This window comes from Scyliorhinus torazame, chromosome 13, assembly GCF_047496885.1.
Source record: "Scyliorhinus torazame isolate Kashiwa2021f chromosome 13, sScyTor2.1, whole genome shotgun sequence".
Taxonomy (NCBI): Eukaryota; Metazoa; Chordata; class Chondrichthyes; order Carcharhiniformes; family Scyliorhinidae; genus Scyliorhinus; species Scyliorhinus torazame.
In genome coordinates this window covers 112,766,978-112,790,154 of record NC_092719.1, presented here as the reverse complement: position 1 = coordinate 112,790,154, position 23,177 = coordinate 112,766,978, and the positions used below count along the sequence as shown (strand labels likewise).

Genomic DNA, 23,177 nt, shown 5'->3' with positions numbered 1-23,177 from the left:
AGGGAGAGGGGAGCGTGTTGGTGTCGGAGGGAGAGGGGAGCGTGTTGGTGACGGAGGGAGAGGGGAGCGTGTTGGTATCTGAGGGAGATTGCAGCATGTTTCTGTCGGAGGGAGAGGGGAGCGTGTTGGTGTCGGAGGGAGTGGGGAGCGTGTTGGTGTCGGAGGGAGAGGGGAGCGTGTTGGTGTCGGAGGGAGAGGGGAGCGTGTTGGTGTCGGAGGGAGAGGGGAGCGTGTCACGGAATCAGCATGCAGAACAGGGTTCGTCAGGGGACACTCGCCAAGGCGCTGCCTCCACTCCTGATGTGCATCCTGGGAACATATCTGCAATGTTCTTGTCAGGTGGCCTGAGTTGTATTACAAGAACACTTTTAGCTAAAGCTATAAACAACTTATTAACATTAACTGTGCGGCAAATATATGCAACAACAGATTAATAACAGTATGAACATGCACACGCCACTATCTCTCCCAGCACCCTAGCCAGTCTGAGGTTTCCTGACTCTAATATTCACTTATGTAATAATGAGACTCCTGGTGGTCAGTCAGTGAATTACAACACAACCATGATCACTACAATACCTAGATGTAGCAGGAGAGAACAGAGGATCATTGTGAGGGCGCACTGGGTGGCCGGGGGAACCATTGGGGGCTAGGGATGGCTGGTGTCACAACTGTAAACCATGAAAAATGTTGCATCCGAAACTTGTGAAACCTCTGTCATGTAATTCCGCACTGTGGGTCGGCCTGCCACCCCCCGGGCATGCCACGTGCAGGTGATGTGTGTGAGCATGCAGACAGGAATCAGACTGTGGCATACATCGAGGAGCACCAGAGCTCAGATTGCCGTGGGTTATCATCACCCCACTGTCTTGTATATTGACCCTCTGACAGTGCCGACGCAGGCCCAGCACCCTGGAGTGACTCTGAATGATGGAAAATGGCAATTTCGGAGAGTTAATGGGTGGATGGATGATTGGGGAGGAGGGTCGTGTGAGAAGTGGGAGTGGGGCACGGGTTGGTGGGTGTGTGGGAAGGAGGGTTGGGGGAGATGACAGATGAAGCCGCATCCTACGAGAAGCGGGCAAGGTTGAGGACCTTCGGGCATGCCGGACCCTCGCACCCTCCGGCTGGTCTCTTTGGTCCACCCCAGGCTCGTCCTCCAACTCCTCCTAGTCCGGCTCCTCCTCAAGGTGGCCACGTGTTCCTCCACCTCCAGCATGTCACCCACATGCTGTGCCAGATTGTGGCCACATGGGCCTCATTTTACCAGGTCTCCGCATTGGTCACTGGCCTCTGTACTGGCGTCATTAGCCAGGTCCTAAGCGGATACCCCTTATCTCCCAAGAGCCATCCGGTCACCCTGGGGTGTCCCTTGAAGACGCCGTGGATCTCTGATTGTCCCAGTATATAGCTGTCGTGCAGACTCCCAGGGAAGCATGCACATGCTTGCATGATCTTCGTGTGGTGGTCGCACACAAGTCGAACGTTCAGCGAGTGGAACTCCTTCCTGTTAATGATGGGTGCACCTGGACAGCCAGGTGTGCGCAAGGTGACACGCATGTCATCTATTACCCACCAGACCAGGGGCTTTCTGGGGATACCGAAGAATCCTGTTGCCCGGGCATCTTGATGGGCCTGATCCAGGTCAAAGTTTATACAGTCAGCTGGCCAGACAAACAGGGCATCCATGACTTCACAGATGTACTTCTGGGCTGTTGGTCGGGAGAGGCCACAACAGTCCCCGCACAAGTCCTGGAATGATCCTGAGGCGTAAAAGTTCAGGGCTGCGGTGACTTTGCCACTGGGAGCGGATATCCTCCTCCATACGGAGCCAAGTCCGTAAGGAGGAGCAGAAGTAGGCCACTTCAGAAGTAGGTCCAACGAGTCGCACTGCCTCCTTGTTGAGGCGGAGCCTCCTGCAGGACATGGTGTCTGTCATCTGTTCGAAGGACCAGCGACGCCTGTGCAGCTTGGGCTGCCGGCGGCCTCCCCCTCAGGGTCCCTCCCTGCCTGTTGAGCAGCCGAGTCCTCGGTGTAGGGCAGGCCCCTGCACGTGGGTTGCTGTGGGGCAGGCCCCTGCACGTGGGTTGCTGTGGGGCAGGCCCCTGCACGTGGGTTGCTGTGGGGCAGGCCCCTGCACGTGGGTTGCTGTGGGGCAGGCCCCTGCACGTGGGTTGCTGTGGGGCAGGCCCCTGCACGTGGGTTGCTGTGGGGCAGGCCCCTGCACGTGGGTTGCTGTGGGGCAGGCCCCTGCACGTGGGTTGCTGCCTCGAGCTCTGTCGACACTACCTAATTTTTTTTGAAATTCTGAAACCGATTGGTGCCTGGCATGGTTCTCCTATCTAACCGACCAGCTCATTTTTGAGCCCGACGTGACACAGCCGGTAGATCGTGCCCTTTGTGACATCCTTACCACTTGCCTTCCCACCTATTTTGTGTCATCCGCAAACTTGGCAATCGGACATTCGCTCCCCTCCTCTAAGTCATTCATATTTATTGTGAATAATTGTGGCCCTCCACTAGTTACAGTTTGCCTCCTGAACTTTTTAAAATAAATTTAGAGTACCCAATTCTTTTTTTCTAATTAAGGGGCAATTTAGCGTGGTCAATCCACCAACTCTGCACATCTTTGAGTTGTGGGGGTGAGACCCACACAGACACGGAGAATGTGCAAACCCCACATGGACAGTGACCGAGGGCCAGGATTGAACCCGGGTCCTTAGCGCCGTGATGCAGCAGTGCTAACCACCATCACCTTTGCCATCTTGAACTTGCTTGAAGGTGCTATATTAATGCACACTGTTGTGTGAGCAGACACCAATGGCCTCTTGAGGTGCAATCCCCCTCGTGCACCAACTCGGGTCAATCTGCAAGTCCTGAAGTTGGGGTGGAAATGGCATTGCTTTAGCCCTGCACCACATGAGAAGAAGAGAAAGTAAAAAAGATAAACTACAGAGCTGTTGCTTGTGAGGCCACTCCTCTGGCACTCGCCCATTTCTAATACCGGAGCTACATTCTCTTAGCCTGCTAACAAATTCCATGCCCACGCTGTGCCCTTTCCCAAGGTGCAAGCCGCTTCTGTTAGTCAGGAAATCTTGGATTGGTCATCGACTGATCCTCAAAACTGCAATCACTGAAGTGATGCATGGTGCGTCGTTTAAATCCTGGATTGACGGTGGGAGGAGGAGGTGGAAGAGAAATACCCAATGTTTTTAATTTGAGTCAATCAGCTATAACTGGTTGCCAAGTTCACTTAATAGCCACATATCCAAATGAACAGACCCAATGGTAGACACGGGGCAGGGAGAGGGTGAATTATTACGTAATTCATAAGTAAAAGAAAATCTGAACTTCCTAAACATGCCACTGTATTCCAATTAAGCAAACCAATTAATATTGAATACCATTCATAAATATGGCAGCACGGCGGCGCAAGTAGTTAGCACGGCATGCGGGGAAGAGGAGGACATGCGTGGGAGAGGGGGAGAGGAGGGCGTGCGGGGGAGAGGAGGGCGTGCGTGGGGGGGGGAGAAGAGGAGGGCGTGCGTGGGATGGGGGGGGGAGAGGAGGCCGTGCGTTGGAGGGGGGGGAGAGGAGGGCGTGCGTGGGAGGGGGGGAGAGGAGGGTGTGTGTGGGAGAGGGAGAGGAGAGCGTGCGTGGGAGAGGGGAAGGGGAGGGCGTGCATGGGAGAGCGGGAGAGGAGGGCGTGAATGGGTGGGAGAGGAGGGCGTGCGTGGGAGAGGGGGAGCGGATTGCGGGCATGAGAGGGAGGGCGGGTGTGATAGAAAGGAAGAGAGAGGAGCATGGGTGTGGGAGCCGCACTCTTCCCATTAAAAGTGGCAAACCAGTGAGATGAAGCTTAATGAGAATTTTTAAAGTATAATAAATGTACATATAAAATAACTGGAAAATATTTTTATTAGTTGGGTTTTTGTATGCTTGTAACCTGTGCAACAACAAACAATTTTAGCAGTTTTTCCTTTGAACACAATAAGAATAGTTCTCAGGGGTTCCCTCAGTACTGTTGGGAGGTCAAAACGGTTCCGTGGCCTTAAAAGTTTGGAAACCGTGGAATAGGAGATTCGAAGATTAAGGTGTCAACTTGTATTTAGCATGTTTAATATAGAGAAATACCCCAAGGCATCTCAGTGACATATTCACAAAGTACACGCCCAGAGAAAGACAGGAATATTGGAAGAATTGTTAAATAGCGTTGGGCGTTTAGAAGAGAGGTGCAAAATATGTACAAGTGTTGACAAAATTGACCCACATATTGTCCTCAATTTGGTGAACAGTTCAAATGCAATGCAACATGGGGGAGAGGTGGGGTACGGTAGCACAAGTGGATAACACTGTGGCTTCACAGCGCCAGGGTCCCAGGTTCAATTCCCCGCTGGTCACTGTCTACGGAGTCTGCACATTCTCCCCGTGTCTGCGTGGGTTTCCTCTGGGTGCTCCCACACCTCCCACAGTCCAAAGACGTGCAGGTTAGGTGGATTGACCATGATAAATTGCCTTTAGTGACCAAAAAGGTTAGGAGGGGTTATTGGGTTATGGGGATAGGGTGGAAGTGGGTCGGTGCAGACTCGATGGGCCAAATGGCCTCCTCCTGCACTGTATGTTCTATATTAACATATTAAAACCAGGAACTTCGGAAGAACTTCAGAAGAAGAAATGTGACGCCATTTGGATTAAGTTAATATGGAAGGTGATTTGAAGCATACAGCATGAGTAGGTTCAAGAGACAATTGAATGTGTTTCTGGCACTAGACTGGATTAAGAGATGCTGACCAGGTCTGTGATCCAAATGCAAAATGAAGGTAAATGGAAGTGATATGTGACAGACTAGCTGGAGCTAATGGCCTCTACCTGCTGGTTAAATTGATAAACTGTTAATCCCTGTTCTTTCCAACAGAAAGTGAGAGGTAGCATCCACTCCTGAGGTTTGAGATGTTCTCAGTAACCTTTCCTACTTTTGACCTTGAGTTGATTTGCCTGAAGACTGAGAGTTGTTTGGACAATCAGCAGTGCAGATACAGTAACCAATGCTGCAGCGATGTTGAGTCAGCTCAAGTATTCCCATTTTTGTGCTATTCCAAATGCAGTTGGAGTACAAAAGATCAACTGTGTCACAGACGCAAAGAAATCCCAAGCATTTGGTAACGGTTGAGCTACATTGACTGAGAAGATCTCAGGTTCCATCCAAGTTAACAAATCTCAGCTAGGTCATATGTGAGTTGGTGCTGCTGTTGACCTCGGTCACCATGTTTATTTAGAATAAAATTGGCCACAGTTCATTATCCAGCTACATGTGAGAGCGAACCTGCATTAACATTGCGTGAGCTGGGATTGGTTCTGATGTATCTACTAGGGCTGCCTTCCCCCACCCCTCGCTATTTGAGCGCACATCTGGAGAGCATGCACATTAAATAGGTGCCAAAGGAGAACTTTGGAGGATTGGAGAAATTGTCACACACAAAAAAGTGGGATCGGGGGGGGGGGGGGGGGGGGGTGGTAGTAATGCATAGTCACCGCCTGCTGATGACAAGCAATGGTGTACTGCAAAGTGCCTATTAGTGCAACCAGAATGAATATAAAGCTGTGTACTGTACCAAAACAGGTTTTGGATGGATCCTGTCGAGGACATTGCAAGGAAGAAGGTGGGCAGATTCCACTCATTCCTCAGAGGCTGATATTTTTAAAGATATTTTAGAGGTATCACAGAACCTGACCACCTTTTGGATTTGTGGCAGTTACTTACCGGCCGTCATTCTCCGGATGAGAACCAAGAGGAAAGCTCAACACAACAGATAGGCGAGTTATAATAATAATCTTTATTGTCACAAGTAGGCTTACATTAACACTGCAATGAAGTTACTGTGAAAAGACCCTAGCAGCCACACTCCAGCACCTGTTCGGGTACACTGAGGGAGAATTCAGAATGTCCAAATTACCTAACAGCACGTCTTTCGGGACTTGTGGGAGGAAACCGGAGCACCCGGATGAAACTCAGACAAACCCGAGGAGAAGGTGCAGACTCCACACAGACAGTGCCCCAAGCCGGGAATCGAACTTGGTACCCTGGAGCTGTGAAACAACAGTGCTACCCACTGTGCTACCCTGCTGCCCACCTGATCAGGTTTGTAGTCTTAAATGGGAACTTGTTTCTGAGAGACATTCCTGGCTTGGAGATGGTCTTTAGGGGTTAACATCACTCAATAAGTGAGGGAGATGATTGCTTTGACAGCTCTTTGTATTTATAAATAACCCAATCAGATAGCTAAAGCTGGGTGTTGTGCTGACAGCTCCATCATGTCAGTGCATCTTGTCTGCCTGAAACAATATAGTCAAAGTACTGTACCCAAGAACCCAGATAGGGGGCAGCACGGTGGCGCAGTGGATAGCACTGGGACTTTGGCGCTGAGGACCTGGGTTCAAATCCCGGCCCTGGGTCACTGTCCGTGTGGAGTTTGCACATTCCCCCATGTCTGCGTGGGTTTCACCCCCACAACCCAAAGATATGTAGGGTAGGTGGATTGGCCACGCTAAATTGCCCCTTAATCGGAAAAAATAATAATAATTGGGTACTCTAAATTTATTTTTTAAAAAGAACCCAGATAGCATTAGTATTCCAAAGAAGTGAGTGCTTTCAATGTGAAGTATTAAATCACATCATTACCTACATATCAACATTTATTTCAAACTCTTGTGACTGGACTAGTTACTAATCAGTGTATCATCAATTAGCATAGGAGAGATTGAAAGTTCTTTTCAGACAGCTGAGCATATCTAGCTTCCGGATCATTGATAAAATGCTCCTCAAAGGAAACAAAAAAGTGTGTACTTCCATTAACTTGGGGAAACAGGGCGGCACGGTGTTGCCGTGGGTAGCACAGTTGCCTCATAGTGCCGAAGATCGGGGCCCCAGGTCACTGGGAGTGGAGTTTTCACATTTTCCCCATGTTGCATAGGTCTTACCCCCATAACCCAAAGATGTGCAGGGTGGATGGATTGGCCATGCTAAATTGCCCCTTAATTAGGGGGAAAAATAATTGGGCACTTTATATTTAAAAAAAAAGATTAAACTTGGGGAAACATCCCAAGGGAATGCCGTGGCCTTGGATTCCAAGCACAAGCTGCAAAGAGAATTGGGGAAGTGACTGGAGACCGCAGTTCAGAGAAAACGTTTAAAGATGAGAACTGTAAGGACCCCTAAGGAAAGAGTCTTGGCACCTCTGTCACAGCAGTTTCACTCACCAAAGGAAATACTTACTCACTGAACTTTTGTTAAATGCAATGCAAATTCAAAATGGTTTAAAAGGGCACATGACTGAACTTGTATTTAATCTGGGAACTCTTCAGAAGGAAAACAAGAATGAAAAAGAAAACAACTTTGATATACATGTTTTTTAAAATTGCTATTTCGAAGCTAGTGGACTTGAGTGGCGATCAGTTCACTGATTTCAATTATGTGCAGATTTTGATTGGTTTAGGTCAAGCTGTCAATTAATAGCACACTCTCCTGAGTTGGACGGCCCTGGGTTTGGGTTCAAGTCCCACTCCAGAGCTTTGAGCACAGGTTTGAGGGGGAGTGCAGTATTGAGGGAGTGCTAAATTTTGAAGCCTCATCTTCCAGATGAGGTGTGAAACTGGGGCTTTGTCTATCCATCTGCCCTCTCTGGACGTAAAAGATCCCATGGGGCGATACAAATGCCGGTCGGTTTCCTGGTCAACATTTATTCAACTAAAGCAGGAAAATCTGGATAAGTTGGACCTCTTTTCTCTAGTAAAGGAAAAGCTGAGGAGTGACCTGATAGAACTCTTCAAAGTTATGCAAGTTATTAATGGGTAATATAGAGATAAGGAGACCTGCCATTGGCTGGTGGCTGGATCTTCCTGTCCTACCGCTGTCAGCGGGTTTTCCCGTTGTCTGCACCCACTGCCCCCAGGGGCTGGAAGATCCCGCTGGCAGGAGCGGAAATTTTGACCGATGTTGACCGTGGGCAGCACGGTAACACAAGTGGATAGCACTGTGGCTTCACAGCGCCAGGGCCTCAGGTTTGATTCCCCGCTGGGTCACTGTGCGGAGTCTGCATGTTCTCCCCGTGTCTGCGTGGGTTTCCTCCAGGTGCTCCGGTTTCCTCCCACAGTCCAAAGACGTGTAGGTTAGGTGGATTGGACATGCTAAATTGCCCTTCGTGTCCAAAAAGGTTGGGGGGGGGGGGTTATTGGGTTACGGGGATAGGGTGGAAGTGAGGGCTTAAGTGGGTCGGTGCAAATCGATGGGCTGAATGGCCTCCTGCACTGTGTGTTCTATGTTTCCACCTGGGGGAAATCCAAAACTAGGGCTCATAATATAAGGTAGCTGTGATCAGATCCCATAAGGAACCCAGGAGCTTTGCTGCATGCTTAGAATGTGGAATTTACTACATGGAGTGGTTGAGGTGAATAGCATAGATGTAATTCTAGGGAAACGGGTTAAATACACGAGGGAGACATGAATAAAAGGATTTGCTGATCGGATGAGGTGAAGTAAAGTGGAAGGAGGCTCGTGTGGAGCATATGCATTGAGATCATTCTGTTGAGTTTAATGGCCTGTTTCTGTGCTATGTCTCTACATAAAGCAACCATTTAATGTCTAACCCTTGAAGGCAATCTGTGGATTTGTTTTTACATTAATTTATTACTTTACCATACTACTGAGATCAGAAACTTGCTGAAACAGAATGGTGGAGTGTGTCCATAATTATCACCTGGTGTGCAAGGGGGTGCTGCAACAGACAGCTTGTCTGCTAAATGGATACGTCTTGCATGTCATACCCTCATTCTGCATTCTTTACTTCCTCCAGGAGTGATACTGTTCGTTCTGCTCTCGATGTGTTGGCTGTCCTCACTGTGGTTTCCAAAACTCAGCTTTTGCTGGCAGAACCTGTAGATGTGATGGATGAAGGATCCTCCACTGTGACTGCAGTGGGTAAGTGTCTTTTACTTTCTCTGGTCACTTTTGTTCAAAGATTAACTTCAAAAATCAACAACTTCCGTCATAAATACAACAATATTAATCTGGTCATGCTAATGGGTTCTGGATGCAACTCTGTTGCCAGACGCATTGGATGAAATTGAAGTCTTGCTTGAAAAGTGCTCTCTCAGTTCACTTCCTAATGGCCCTGGGCTCACAGAACAAGCTGTCCTTAATTTCCAGTCTGCTGGCCAGTGTGAGAAATAGCAAAGCACTCGACTATTTGGAGACATATTACTTGGGATAGAGTAGAAGGAGCTTTACTCTGTATCTAACTCATGCTGTCTAACTCATGCTGTGCTTGATCTGAGAGATATGAACAATCTCTTCATAGCTGAATATTGAGTCTTTAACACTTAATCTTCAGAGATGCCTGTCTTTTAGAGACTCCTGCTGCTTAGAAGTTGAGGCAAAGGATTTGGCAGAAACACAAATGTGCTGTTAGGCTTGTGGTAAATTCTTGGGTGATGAGTTCTCAGGAGTCCCATATGTTGGGGGCTGGTTTAGCATAGTGGGCTAAATGGCTGGCTTGTAATGCAGAACAATGCCAGCAGCGCGGGTTCAATTGCCGTACCGGCCTCCCCGAATAGTTGCCGGAATGTGGCGACTAGGGGCTTTTCACAGTAACTTCATTGAAGCCTACTTGTGACAAGCAATTATTATGTACCAAATAGATGATGCTATTAGAATTTCAGTGTTATATCTTCACACAAACATAGTGCGGATGGGAGCTTTGCAGTAAGGTTTCAATGATGGGAAATGTTGAGTGCAAAATTGTTCTACTATTCAGTTGGTGGGAAAACTGTTTTTGAGTAGTAAAGTTATGGTGGTTTGCAGATCTATTAAATTGTGACCTTCATTAAAAGGTCTTTTTTCCCTTGCAGGGATGAGCATTATTCTCGGAGTTGCCGAAGGGGACATCTTCTTAAATGATGCTGAGACACAGAAATCTGCGCTTCAGGTCATAATCAACTGTGTCTGTGGGCCTGACAAGCGCATCTCCAGCATTGGCAAGTTCAACTCTGGGACCCCTCGTCGGAAAAGCCTGCAGAACCCCAAGAGCACCGAGAGTGTACTCACCAAGATGTGGAACATGGTGCAGGCCAACAATGGCATCAAGGTGCTGCTGTCCCTGTTGACCGTAAAGGCGCCCATCACTGATGCGGATCAGATCCGCACCTTAGCATGCAAGGCCCTTGTGGGCCTGTCCCGGAGCAGTGCTGTGAAGCAGATTATCAGCAAGCTCCCCCTGTTCACCAGTGGCCAGATTCAGCAGCTGATGCGAGAGCCAGTGCTGCAGGACAAGCGACACGAGCACGTCAAGTTCTGCAAGTATGCCTCTGAGCTGATCGAGCGTGTCTCTGGGAAGCCGCTATCCATTGGCTCTGACGTCTCGCTGGCCCGGCTTCAGAGGGCAGACGTGGTAGCACAAACCCGGATTGCCTTCTCTGAGAAAGAGCTGCTGTTACTCATCCGCAACCACCTGGTGTCTCACGGCCTGCACGATACTGCCTCTGCGCTCACCAAGGAGGGAGACCTTCCCAGGACACCAGCCATCCAGGCTGCAGCACCACATTCTTCAGCCTTTGCAACTGCTGCCCCTGGCACCTCTCCCGTCAGCTTACCCCGGACACCCAGACTAGCCAACGGCATTTCATCTCGAACCATCAACTTGCCTGCGTTTTCATCACCGTGCCAAGGAAAAGTGGCAGTTTCTCAAGGGGCCCCACCCACCCCCGGGCTCGCCTGCACCAATGGCTCACCCATAATTGGCAAGATTAGCTTCTCCAAGGAGAAGCCGTCTCCCTGCAACGGTGCCAACCTGAAGAAACAGAGACTAATTCGTCAGAAGTCAGACTACGGAGCTTACAATCAGACACCAGCCATTAAAAAGCAACTGGACCGCCACCTACCATCGCCACCCTCCTTGGACAGCATCATAACAGAGTACCTGCGGGAACAGCATGCCCGCTGCAAGAACCCTGTTGTCACCTGCCCTCCTTTTTCCCTCTTTACTCCTCACCAGTGCCCTGAGCCAAAGCAGAGGCGGCAGGCACCATTGAACTTCACCTCGCGTGTGACGCACAGGGCTGCCTTCCCCAAGTACGGAGGAGTGGATGGGGGTTGCTTTGACCGGCATCTCATCTTCAGCAGGTAACATTGCACAGGAGACGATTCTCTGCACAAGACAAACTGCTTACACCGATCGTGTTGGTGTTAAAGGTTTGCCTGTTGTACACTAGCTGTAAAATCATGATAGGTTGTAGAATTAAAATAACTGCTGTAAGCGCGAGTAATGTTATCAGCTGATTAGAGCTGCCTTCGCCTCAGATCGCCAAAGCTTTTCAATTTGAGCATTGATCAACACTAAATAGCTGGTGCACTTAATCTGCTTTAAGAGGCACCTTTGTGGTAATGCCGCAGTTTGTTCCCCGATTGAGTGTGTCTGGAATGAACATGGTTGGAGAAAGTAGGCGTCACGGTGGCACAGTGCCTCACAGCTGCAGGGTCCCGGGTTCAATTCCGGCCTCCGGTGTCTGTGTGGAGTTTGCACTTTTTCCCCATGTCTGCGAGGGTTTCCTCCGGGTGCTCCAGTTTCCTCCCACAGTCCAAAGATGTGCTGGCCAGGTGGATTGGCCATGCTAAATTGCCCCTCAATGTCCAAAAGATTAGGTGGGATTACGGGGATGGGGTGGAGGCGTGGGTTTAAGTGTGGTGCGCCTTCCAAGGACCGGTGCAGACTCTTTTTTTTAATAAATGATTTATTAAAGTTTTTCCAATGAGCGTTTTTACATAACAAAAATAGAAATACAAATTGTAATAGAAAATAACAATAAACATAGCCCAAAGCTTACAATGAAGACCGGTGCAGACTCTATGGGCCGAATAGCCTCCTGCACTGTGGATTCTATGAAGTGGCAGGGGGCTGTCATTTTATCTTTTACTTGATTGGGGATGTTAATTCAGTGGTTCCCATTGCCTTTTAATGACATTTTTCTCCTAAGCTGTGCTGCCTATTGTTTGCAAGGACAGGCATAAGTATTGGCTTCTGAGTTGCCACGTACTTTTCTGATCAAGGGGCAGAAGGACTTCTTCTCACCAATATCCAGGTAGCTGAGGCAGTAAATAAAATCGTGATGTTGTCTAGGTTCAGTCCCGCTTCTATACTGACCTGCACTGGGGAAGGACGTGGGCAGCAGGACTTTACCCATCGGTCATCGAGGTAACTGTTGTCTCTTGTCTGCTATTCTGTGACATCTCTGGAAAAGTCTGTGTGTAGATGCTGAGTTTTGTGAAGACTAGGCTGGGATGTGTAATGCCTCCCATTGTCAATTAGACTGCAGACACTTGCTGCTTGGCTGGGTTGCTAGATGATGACCACCATTTAAGGAACTACTACAGTATGGGATGGGGTCAGCAAATAAAAACACTGGCTGTAACTCTCCAGTGTTAATCACTCTTTTATTTCTTACGCAACAGAATGTGTGTGGAATTGTAGCACAGGCCTGTGCCCTTTCAGGGCATTACAGCATGGTAAGATGTTTCTACCATAATTTCACTTTCCACATTAAAGGAACATGATTTATGCAAACTATCAGATCTCCCACTTCTGCTGCGGGCTTAGAGGCCAGGGGATCTCCATCCACCTTGGTTCCCAGACTTGTCACTTCCAATTGCCTGGTAAACAAGAACTCAAAACCCACGATTAGTTTTTCCCCCCTCATTTTCTTGCAGATCGCCTTAAATGGGCAGACGTACTGAATTGGGTCTCCGTTTGCCGTGGAAGTTCAATTTGCAATCATTAGGTTTCTCGTCCTGTAATCTGGCGCCATTGTATCGTAGCCTGGAGCACTCCATCGGCAATAGTGTAGCCCATTGGTTTAAAATAATGCTGATTGGAAAATCCTGATTAGAGTGACTATGTAAGAGTCACAATGTTACATACAAATTTCCCTCCCAATATGAGAGTGGATTTCAACACTAAACTTTTTACCTGTGGCATCTGGGTTCAGATCCAGCTTGTTGCAAACTTTTGGTTGGCTGTTAGTAAATGTTGCTCGTTGTGTCTTTACTTAATTTGCTCTGTTTCTGTAACCTTTGCTCTAGAGTCGCCAGGTATCTTTATGATACCACCACGAGGTTCAAGTTCAAGTGCTGATCAATAATTCAATACACCAGTTAGTAAGATTCAAATCAAAACACATTTATTATACACAGTCAATCACTACTCATGCATAAAACTCTACTTACTAGACTATCTCTAACACTAAAAGGCCTATACTTAGCTTTGGAACTGGCCCACCAGATCAGGGGAACAAATTACCTTTCATTCGATTCTGAGTCTGCAGGATTCAAAGCTGGTATGGACTGGTAGCTAGGAGCGCCTATCTCGTAGCGTGCGTTGACTGGAGACTTACTTGGTTGATGTAGCGGCTAGGCAGGTCACTGTCAAGGGTTGTTTCGAGCTGCTGAGTGACCCTGCCAAGAAGGACGAATTGAACTTGGAGACTCTACTTTATAGTCCCCAGGGGCTTCGCGCCCTTTTGGGCGGACCCCGTATCTGGTTCCACGTGATTGGACTACATTCTGATCACTTGGATCGATTTCTCCAATACTGGAGCTGTTCCCTGATCGCTGGGTGGTTCCTAAGTGTCCGTTGGCCTTCCTTTGTCTTGGCTCCTGCTGGCGCCGAGGAGCCTGGCTTGGCCTTGTTTACCTTAAATGTTTCCAATTGTTCCCGGGGATCGCTCATAAATATGCAGATGGTTGTTAGTTTCAGTGCTGTCTGGGTTTCTGCAAGTTCTAATACACAGGAAACTTTGCACCTGCTTGTTTTTCCTGGCTTGACTGAATTTCCCTGCATTTTTTGCGGATCTCCATTTTATGTCGGGAAGTGGCCAACCCAGGTGGCTACACACCCTCCTTGTGATCCCTAACGCGAAGCGTGAAGGATCACATAACTGCGTCGTCTTCACTCCCTGACCCAGCGAGCACTCATCCATGGCCTCTACACTGACCATAACTATGTAAGAAATTTTTAACTGACAATTCTAAGTGGCGCTATGTCACAACAGGAACATGCAGTACAACATATAAAAAAAAGTACCTCTAACTATCTTCCATAAACTACACTCACTTAAACATCCAATCATACTAACTTCCTAACAATACAAAAATAATAGCATCATTCACATTTTGGCGGTCAAGCTCAGAGTTGTACAATCTCTCAGTTGTCTTTATTCACAAATGACGCCGAACAAGTGTCCTTTATTGTAGATCAATGGGTTCGGGGGCCTGGTGAAAACCGAAAATAGGGGATCTCATCCTGTATACCGGGGTGCGAGAGCGGTAGGCTCTCCTTCGCCATTTTCTCATGCGGATAGTCTGCACGATGCTGCAGAATATCGCCAATGCTAAAAGCGATTCAATTACGTATGAAAAGGAGTACCACGTTATAAACCTATCACACCATGTGTGTGTTGTTACTTGTCACTGGGCTCTGGGTGCTATGGGGAAGTGAATCATTGACGGCCGGGGGGGAGGTTGGGGTCAGGGGGTTCACGTTTGCGCGTAACCGAATACAAATTATAATGGTAACGAAAAACACGTATGATGTCTTCATTGTTCTCTTCTCTTTTCTTCCTTTTCGTCTCTTCTCTCTTCCTGGAGCTTCTGGAATTCTGTGGATCAAGCATAGTTTCTGTTACTATCTTGTTTAATATCTTGTATGTTAGCATGTCTATCTTTTAGTGCCAATTTCCCTTTATAATTGGTCACCATGTGTGACTCCCTCATTTTTTTTTTTAAACCAAATATTTGGACTAGACATCTAAGGAAATACTGCCGTACTGCGAGCCGTCTCGCAGTCTGTGATTTACCATCCCAGTGTTTGAGGATGTAAATAGCATAGGGAAGCAACCTAAGGGTTGCCAAAACCAAACAAAAGAATTTTGAACGTAACGAGCCAAAATTGGGCGCGTATGGGTAAGATTTGGATGAAATCCTCGGGTAGGACAGTGATCAATGCCGTGTGTGCTCTACCCGAGCGTAGCTGACCAGAGATGGGTCCTCAGGCAGGGTGGAGACCAATGCCGTTTCTCCACTGCCTGAGCAACCGGCAAGAACAGGTAAGGGCTGCCTCTCGTGATTACCTTCGAATCAGGAGAGTAGTTATGATTGTTGTCTGCCGACAGACTAGTTCCTCTGAACTGTTGTCTGGGACAAACTTGTACCTTTGACAATTTTCTGTCGACAGACTAGTTCCTCTGAAATGTTGTCTGGGGCAAACTAGATCCATTGGCCGTCAAAGGGGGTGGTGACGTGGGGCCTTGAAAACTTTCAAGTTTACACACCACACTTGACGATAACATTAACGAACAAACATTGAACAAACATGCTGCAGGTTCCATCAGAAAGGACACCGTTTCTCCCAAGCGGTTCCTTTTAAAACATCATCTGGCCACCTCAGTTATCAGTTGCGAACAGGGTCGCAAAGGGGTTCTCATTTTGGGAGTCAGACTCAATGTCATCATCATCTCCCGGGTGCCATACTCTTGAATGATGAGTGTTGCTAAAGCTGCATGGTGTGACTTCGGGTCCATCTCGTCGTTTCGTCCGAGCCTGTACGAATTGTCACGGTTCCAAATAGTGGTGTCTAATTCTGTGGGGATGGAGTCGGGGTCGTCATCGTAGGGCAGTGGTCTTTGGTGAGGTTTGTTAGGGGATGTGATCAGGAAGGGATCACTCTAATAGTGTTCAGATTCGCTGGGTGTGGGTCCTGTTGCCTGGAGATAGTAGGGAGGCGTGCTGTGGCTGTTGCCTGTGTCACAGTCGCTGTCGCTGCTGCTGCTGTCTGTGGGTGTTCGGGGCGGAGTCTAGAGTTCAGGGGTGGAGTCGAGGTCGAGTCCGTGGATGTGTTGGGGAGGGCTGGCTGTGGGCGGGGCGTGGTCTGCTGCTTCGAGCATGACAGTGTGCGTGGTTAGACTGTGAGCCATATGCCTTGAGCTGGTTAATATGAAACCACGCGGTCTTCCCGTTGGGGTACTTAATCTTATAAACGGAGGGGCTTACATTGTCCGCAACCGAGTACGGACCCGAATGCTTAGGTGACAGGAACGTGTTGGGGTTGTAAATGGAGAGCATGGCCTGCTGTCCTACATCAAACTCAGTCGCATGCACTGTCTTGTCGAAACCTGCCTTGCTCTGTTTCTTCCTGCGGCAGCTAGCTGAGCCGTTTTTACATTCTCTACTAATTGTTTCACTGCGTTCTCGTGTGTGAGGGCCATCACTTCGGAGCTGGTCAAGTCAAGTCCTAATAAGAATTCTGTGCTTTTCATGGGGCGTCCGATCATGAGTGTGTGGGGTGTATCCTGTGGATGTCAAAACAGTGTTACGCAAAAACGTTAGTGCAAAAGGGAGGACTGAATCCCAAGTGGTGCTGTTTTGTTGGACCATTTTCCTCAGGGTTGCTTTTAGGGTCCGATTCATTCGCTCCACGATACCACTTGACTGGGTATGCGATGTAGAATTTTTGGGTAATGCCAAATATCGTGAGGACGTTCTTCATGACACGTCCCGTAAAATGGGAACCGTGGTCGGATTCAATGCTGCGGGGGAGTCCCCATCTCGTAAAGATGTGGTGGGTTAAAATCTTAGCTGTAGTCTTTGCCGTGTTTGTTCTAGATGGGAATGCTTCTACCCATTTCGTAAATGTGTCTATCACAACTAACACATACTTGTGACAATTCCTGCTAGGGGGAAATGGTCCTATAAAATCAATCTGGGGGTTAGTCCAGAGGCCATTAACGGGGCGGGTGTGGCTAAGCTGACCTTTCTTCGCATATTTGTCCAGATTGTTTTTGGCACAGATAAGGCAATTTTCTACATAGTGCGTGACGTCTTCCTTTAAATTCGGCCACCAACAGAGCTGCCTGAGGTGGGCTGTAGTGGGGTCAATTCCCTGATGCCCATGACTATCATGGAACAAACAAATAAGCTGATTCCTGCCCTGTTCTGGAACCACATAAAGGGTGTCTTTTAGGACCACACCGTCATGTGTGGTCAGTGCATTTTTAAACCTATCGTATGGGACTGGAAAGCTTCCTTTTAAAATCTCCCTGAGATTACTATCTTTCTTCTGGGACTGCACTAAATCTTCGATATTTGTCTGTGAGACCTGAACTGCATTCACTGGGGCACTTTCGGGGGGGTTCCAAAAATATCCATGTCTGGAACCTGCTTTAGCCAGTGCGTCGGCTTTTACATTTCCAGGTGGGGAGGAACGGTGGTGACTTTGTACTTTAATGATACCAAATGTCCTGTCCTGTGCTTTGTCCAAAATGTGCCGGAGCAATGGGGCTGAAGGGAGGGGTTTTCTGTCCGCAGAAACAAATCCTCTTGCTTTCCACAGGGATAGAAATTCTGTGAGGCTGTTACAGACATAGAGGCTGTCCGAGTATATGTCTGCTGGGCTGGGGAAGGAATCTGGGTGATCTATAATATATGCAATGGCTGCTAGTTCTGCCGCCTGTGCGCCTTCGTGTCCTGGCAGTTTTAACGAGATTTCTTCTAGGGCGCGTCCCTGCGCGTCCTCAACATAGATGCCGCATCCTGTAATGCGCTTCCCGTTTAAGATAGTGGAAGAACCATCCACATGTATTCTCAAGGGTGCGCACGTGTCTGTGCTCTGGGGCGAACTACCTATCTTTTTGGGGGGATTTTTTGCGATAAAGGGGCCTGTGTTGTGGTGCGGTAAGATGATTTCACATTCGTGGGGGGTGCCTGGGTACTGAAGGTTGTCGGCTAGAAAAGTGTGGGTCTTGGTCCTTTTAACAGTGATGTCCCGTCCCTGCATAAGAACGTTCCATCTGGCTGCTCTGATCTGGCTTACTGTACCGTCCTTAAGTCGGCCGTCTAGTAAAAGTTGGGTGGGGGTGTGTTCTGTGAGGATTGTGATGGGGTTTAGTCCGGTGATATATGAAAAGTATTAAACTGCCCAGAAAACTGCGAGCTGGTGCCTTTCACAGGCCGAAAATCCCTGCTCCACAGGATCTAAAACTCTGGAGGCGTAAGCCACGGATCTTAACTGTTCGTGCCGTTCCTGGAGGAGCACGGCCGAAAGGGTATGATCTGTGCTAGCTATCTCTATAGCATAGGGGGAAAGCGGGTCTGACACCTGTAGTGCGGGGGCTGCAATGAGTGCGCGTTTTAAAACATCTACAGCATCCATGTGCTGCGGAAGCCATTCCCAAGGGGCTCCTTTCTTTAGGAGTTCCGAGAGGGGTGCTGCTTTGGTGGCGAAACTGTCAATGTGGTTTCGGCAGTAGCCATCCAGTCCTAAAAACGACCGGAGGGTGGAAACATTCTGGGGAAGGGGCAATTTGACAATCGAGTCAATTCTTTTATGCTCGATCTCGCATTTACCATGCATGATAATCGTTCCCAAATATACCACTTTGTTTTCCAAAATTTGGGCCTTCTTGGGGTTCACTTTACATCCAATTCGCTGTAGGAGTTCCAGGAGTTCGGACAGAAGCGCGATGTGCTCTGCCTTGGTGTCTGTCTGCAGTAATAGGTCTCCTACATACTGGACCAGACATTCGGGGCGAGAAAATTTTGATAAACCATTGGCCAGCTGTTGGTGGAAAATGGAGGGGGAGTTGTGGAATCCTTGTGAAAGGCATGTCCACGTGTACTGCTGACCTTTAAAAGTGAAGGCAAATTTGTACTGGCACGCTTTTACCAATGGAATAGACCAGAATCCGTTACTGATGTCCAAAACCGTAAAATATCGTGAGTTGAGTCCCTGTTTGAGCATGGTCTCGGGACTTGTGGCTATCGTGGGGGCTGCTGCGGGGGTGACTTTGTTGAGTTCCCGGTAATCGATGGTCAGTCACCATGATCCATCGGACTTTCTCACTGGCCAAATCGGGGCATTATTAGTAGAGGCTACTGATCTAAGTACGCCTTGTTCTAATAAGCTATCGATAACTTTTGAGATTTCTCCCTCTGCCTCTTGCGGAAATCCATATTGCTTCTGGGGTCTAGGGTCAGGTCCTGTTATTTGAACCAAACCAACCATCCTGCCGCAGTCATGTTTATGACTTGCAAATGCGGTCCTGTTCTTCTGGAGAACTGCCCTAACCTGTTTGTCTGCGCTAATCGTGGTCGGGTCAAACCAAAAATCGCCGACTGCGCTAATCTTATTAGCATACTCCCCTACTGTGAGCGTTGCGGGGGCTCTTGCTGACTTTGTCATTTTCCAGATACATTGATTTACTGGATCAAATGAAAGGTTGTGGGAGTTCATGAAATCGATGCCTAAAATGTGTTCTGCTGTGTGGTCCAGATCGACCAAAACTATGGGGTGTTTTGTTGTAATGTTGCCAATTTGAATGGGTACAGGGGCTGTGATGTGTCCCTATTGTGAGTGGCCTGTGAAGCCGCTGAGGGTGATTGTGGCTCTAGTGGGCCATGTGTCTTTTTGGAACATGGTGGAGGAATTTATTGTGGTGCGGGACCCTCCTGTGTCCCAGAGAAATTTGATGGGCTGTCCCCGTATTTTCGCTGCAACGACTGTCGGCCGGACCTATCCCAAAGGGTGTCGCAGACCCAGGTGGGGAAGCCCGAACACCGTCAGTCAGTTCCGTTCATGTCTGTCTGGTCTGAACGGGTGCTTACACGATGTATGGGCTTTGTCCTGTTATTCAGAGTGCCTGCCTGCTGGGCTCTCTGTGGCTTTCGTGGACCATTGCATTCTCGTGCAAAGTGACCTAATTGTCCACAGTTGTAACACTTCTGTGGGGGTGCTGTTCATGCCTTTGTTCACCCATGCGGGGTTCTGGTGCGCTTTAACTGCTTGGATATCTGCCTCTGCCTGCTGTTCTTCGGGTTTTCTAATCGGGGGTTTGTTGTGGTCAGATTGCTCCCAGGAGTGGGACAACCTTTTTAAAACCCACTTTTCGTTGTGCGTTTCTTCTGAGGGGTCATAATTACTACAAGCTTTTTTTTAATAAATATTTTATTGAAAATTTTTGGTCAACCAACACAGTACATTGTGCATCCTTTACACAATATTATAACAACACAAATAACAATGACCTATTTTATAAACAAAAAATGAATAAATAATAAATAACAAAAATGAAAACTAACCCTAATTGGCAACTGCCTTATCACAAGTAACACTCTCAAAATATAATTTAACAGTCCAATATATAATTATCTGTCGCAACGACCTATACATATTATACAGTATATATTAACAACCCTGAGAGTCCTTCTGGTTCCTCCCCCCACCCCCCCCCCCCCCCCCCCCGGGATCCTGGGCTGCTGCTGCTGCCTTCTTTTTTCCATTCCATCTATCTTTCTGCGAGGTATTCGACGAACGGTTGCCACCGCCTAGTGAACCCTTGAGCCGACCCCCTTAGAACGAACTTAATCCGCTCTAGCTTTATGACCCCTGCCATGTCATTTATCCAGGTCTCCACCCCCGGGGGCTTGGCTTCTTTCCACATTAACAATATCCTGCGCCGGGCTACTAGGGACGCAAAGGCCAAAACATCGGCCTCTCTCGCCTCCTGCACTCCCGGCTCCTGTGCAACCCCAAATATAGCCAACCCCCAGCTTGGTTCGACCCGGACCCCCACTACTTTTGAAAGCACCTTTGTCACCCCCATCCAAAACCCCTGTAGTGCCGGGCATGACCAAAACATATGGGTATGATTCGCTGGGCTTCTCGAGCACCTCGCACACCTATCCTCCACCCCAAAAAATTTACTGAGCCGTGCTCCAGTCATATGCGCCCTGTGTAATGCCTTAAACTGAATCAGGCTTAGCCTGGCACACGAGGACGACTAGTTTACCTTGCTTAGGGCATCTGCCCACAGCCCCTCCTCGATCTCCTCCCCCAGCTCTTCTTCCCATTTCCCTTTTAGTTCATCTACCATAGTCTCCCCTTCGTCCCTCATTTCCCTATATATATCTGACACCTTACCATCCCCCACCCATGTCTTTGAGATCACTCTGTCCTGCACCTCTTGTGTCGGGAGCTGCGGGAATTCCCTCACCTGTTGCCTCGCAAAAGCCCTCAGTTGCATATACCTGAATGCATTCCCTTGGGGCAACCCATATTTCTCGGTCAGCGCTCCCAGACTCGCGAACTTCCCATCCACAAACAGATCTTTCAGTTGCGTTATTCCTGTTCTTTGCCACATTCCATATCCCCCATCCATTCCCCCCAGGGCAAACCTATGGTTGTTTCTTATCGGGGACCCCCCCCAAGGCTCCAGTCTTTCCCCTATGCCGTCTCCACTGTCCCCAAATCTTCAGTGTAGCCACCACCACCGGGCTTGTGGTGTAGTTCCTCGGTGAGAACGGCAATGGGGCTGTCACCATAGCCTGCAGGCTAGTCCCCCTACAGGACGCCCTCTCTAATCTCTTCCACGCCGCTCCCTCCTCCTCTCCCATCCACTTACTCACCATTGAAATATTAGTGGCCCAATAATACTCACTTAGGCTCGGTAGTGCCAGCCCCCCCCCCCCCCCCCCCCTATCCCTGCTACGCTGTAAGAATCCCTTCCTCACTCTCGGGGTCGTCCCGGCCCACACAAAACCCATGATGCTCTTTTCAATCCTTTTTTTTAAAAAAAAAAGCCTTCGTGATCACCACCGGGAGGCACTGAAACACAAAGCGGAATCTCGGGAGGACCACCATCTTAACCGCCTGCACCCTCCCTGCCAGTGAAAGGGATACCATATCCCATCTCTTGAAATCCTCCTCCATTTGTTCCACCAACCACGTTAAATTTAACCTATGCAATGTGCCCCAATTCTTGGCTATCTGGATCCCCAGGTAACGAAAGTCCCTTGTTACCTTCCTCAACGGTAGGTCCTCTATTTCTCTACTCTGCTCCCCTGACAACTCACTTTTCCCCATGTTCAATTTATACCCTGAAAAATCCCCAAACTCCCCAAGTATCCGCATTATTTCTGGCATCCCCTCCGCCGGGTCTGCCACGTATAGTAGCAAATTATCCGCATACAAAGATACCCGGTGTTCTTCTCTTCTAAGTACTCCCCTCCACTTCTTGGAACCCCTCAACGCTATCGCCAGGGGCTCAATCGCCAGTGCAAACAATAATGGGGACAGAGGGCATCCCTGCCTTGTCCCTCTATGGAGCCGAAAATATGCAGATCCCCGTCCATTCGTGACCATGCTCGCCATCGGGGCCCTATACAACAGCTGCACCCATCTAACATACCCCTCTCCAAAACCAAATAATCTCAACACCTCCCACAAATAATCACACTCCACTCTATCAAATGCTTTCTCGGCATCCATCGCCACTACTATCTCCGTTTCCCCCTCTGGTGGGGCCATCATCATTACCCCTAACAGCCTCCGTATATTCGTGTTCAGCTGTCTCCCCTTCACAAACCCAGTTTGGTCCTCGTGGACCACCCCCGGGACACATTCCTCTATTCTCATTGCCATTACCTTGGCCAGGATCTTGGCATCTACATTTAGGAGGGAAATAGGTCTATAGGACCCGCATTGTAGCGGGTCCTTTTCCTTCTTTTAAGAGAAGCGATATTGTTGCTTCAGACATAGTCGGGGGCAGTTGTCCCCTTTCCTTTGCCTCATTAAAGGTCCTCGTCAATACTGGGGCGAGCAAGTCCACATATTTTCTATAGAATTCGACTGGGAATCCATCCGGTCCCGGGGCCTTTCCCGCCTGCATGCTCCTAATTCCTTTCACCACTTCTTCTACCTCGATCTGTGCTCCCAGTCCCACCCTTTCCTGCTCTTCCACCTTGGGAAATTCCAGCCGATCCAAGAAGCCCATCATTCTCTCCCTCCCATCCGGGGGTTGAGCTTCATATAATTTTTTATAAAATGTCTTGAACACTCCATTCACTCTCTCCGCTCCCCGCTCCATCTCTCCTTCCTCATCCCTCACTCCCCCTATTTCCCTCGCTGCTCCCCTTTTCCTCAGTTGGTGTGCCAGCAACCTGCTCGCCTTCTCCCCATATTCGTACTGTACACCCTGTGCCTTCCTCCATTGTGCCTCTGCAGTGCCCGTAGTCAGCAAGTCAAATTCTACATGTAGCCTTTGCCTTTCCCTGTACAGTCCCTCCGGTGCTTCCGCATATTGTC

At 48.7% G+C, this 23,177-nt stretch overlaps 1 protein-coding gene across 5 annotated transcripts in view; it reads left to right on the top strand.

The window, feature by feature from the left end:
* LOC140388239 (DDB1- and CUL4-associated factor 1-like) overlaps positions 1-23,177 on the top strand; it is a 187,334-nt gene that overhangs the window by 92,656 nt on the left and 71,501 nt on the right. For all 5 annotated transcript variants that reach the window (XM_072472072.1, XM_072472073.1, XM_072472071.1 and 2 more), the window contains 2 exons: positions 8,850-8,974; positions 9,904-11,173. In XM_072472072.1, coding sequence (XP_072328173.1) covers positions 8,850-8,974; positions 9,904-11,173 — 1,395 coding nt within the window. The remainder of the gene's footprint in view (positions 1-8,849; positions 8,975-9,903; positions 11,174-23,177) is intronic.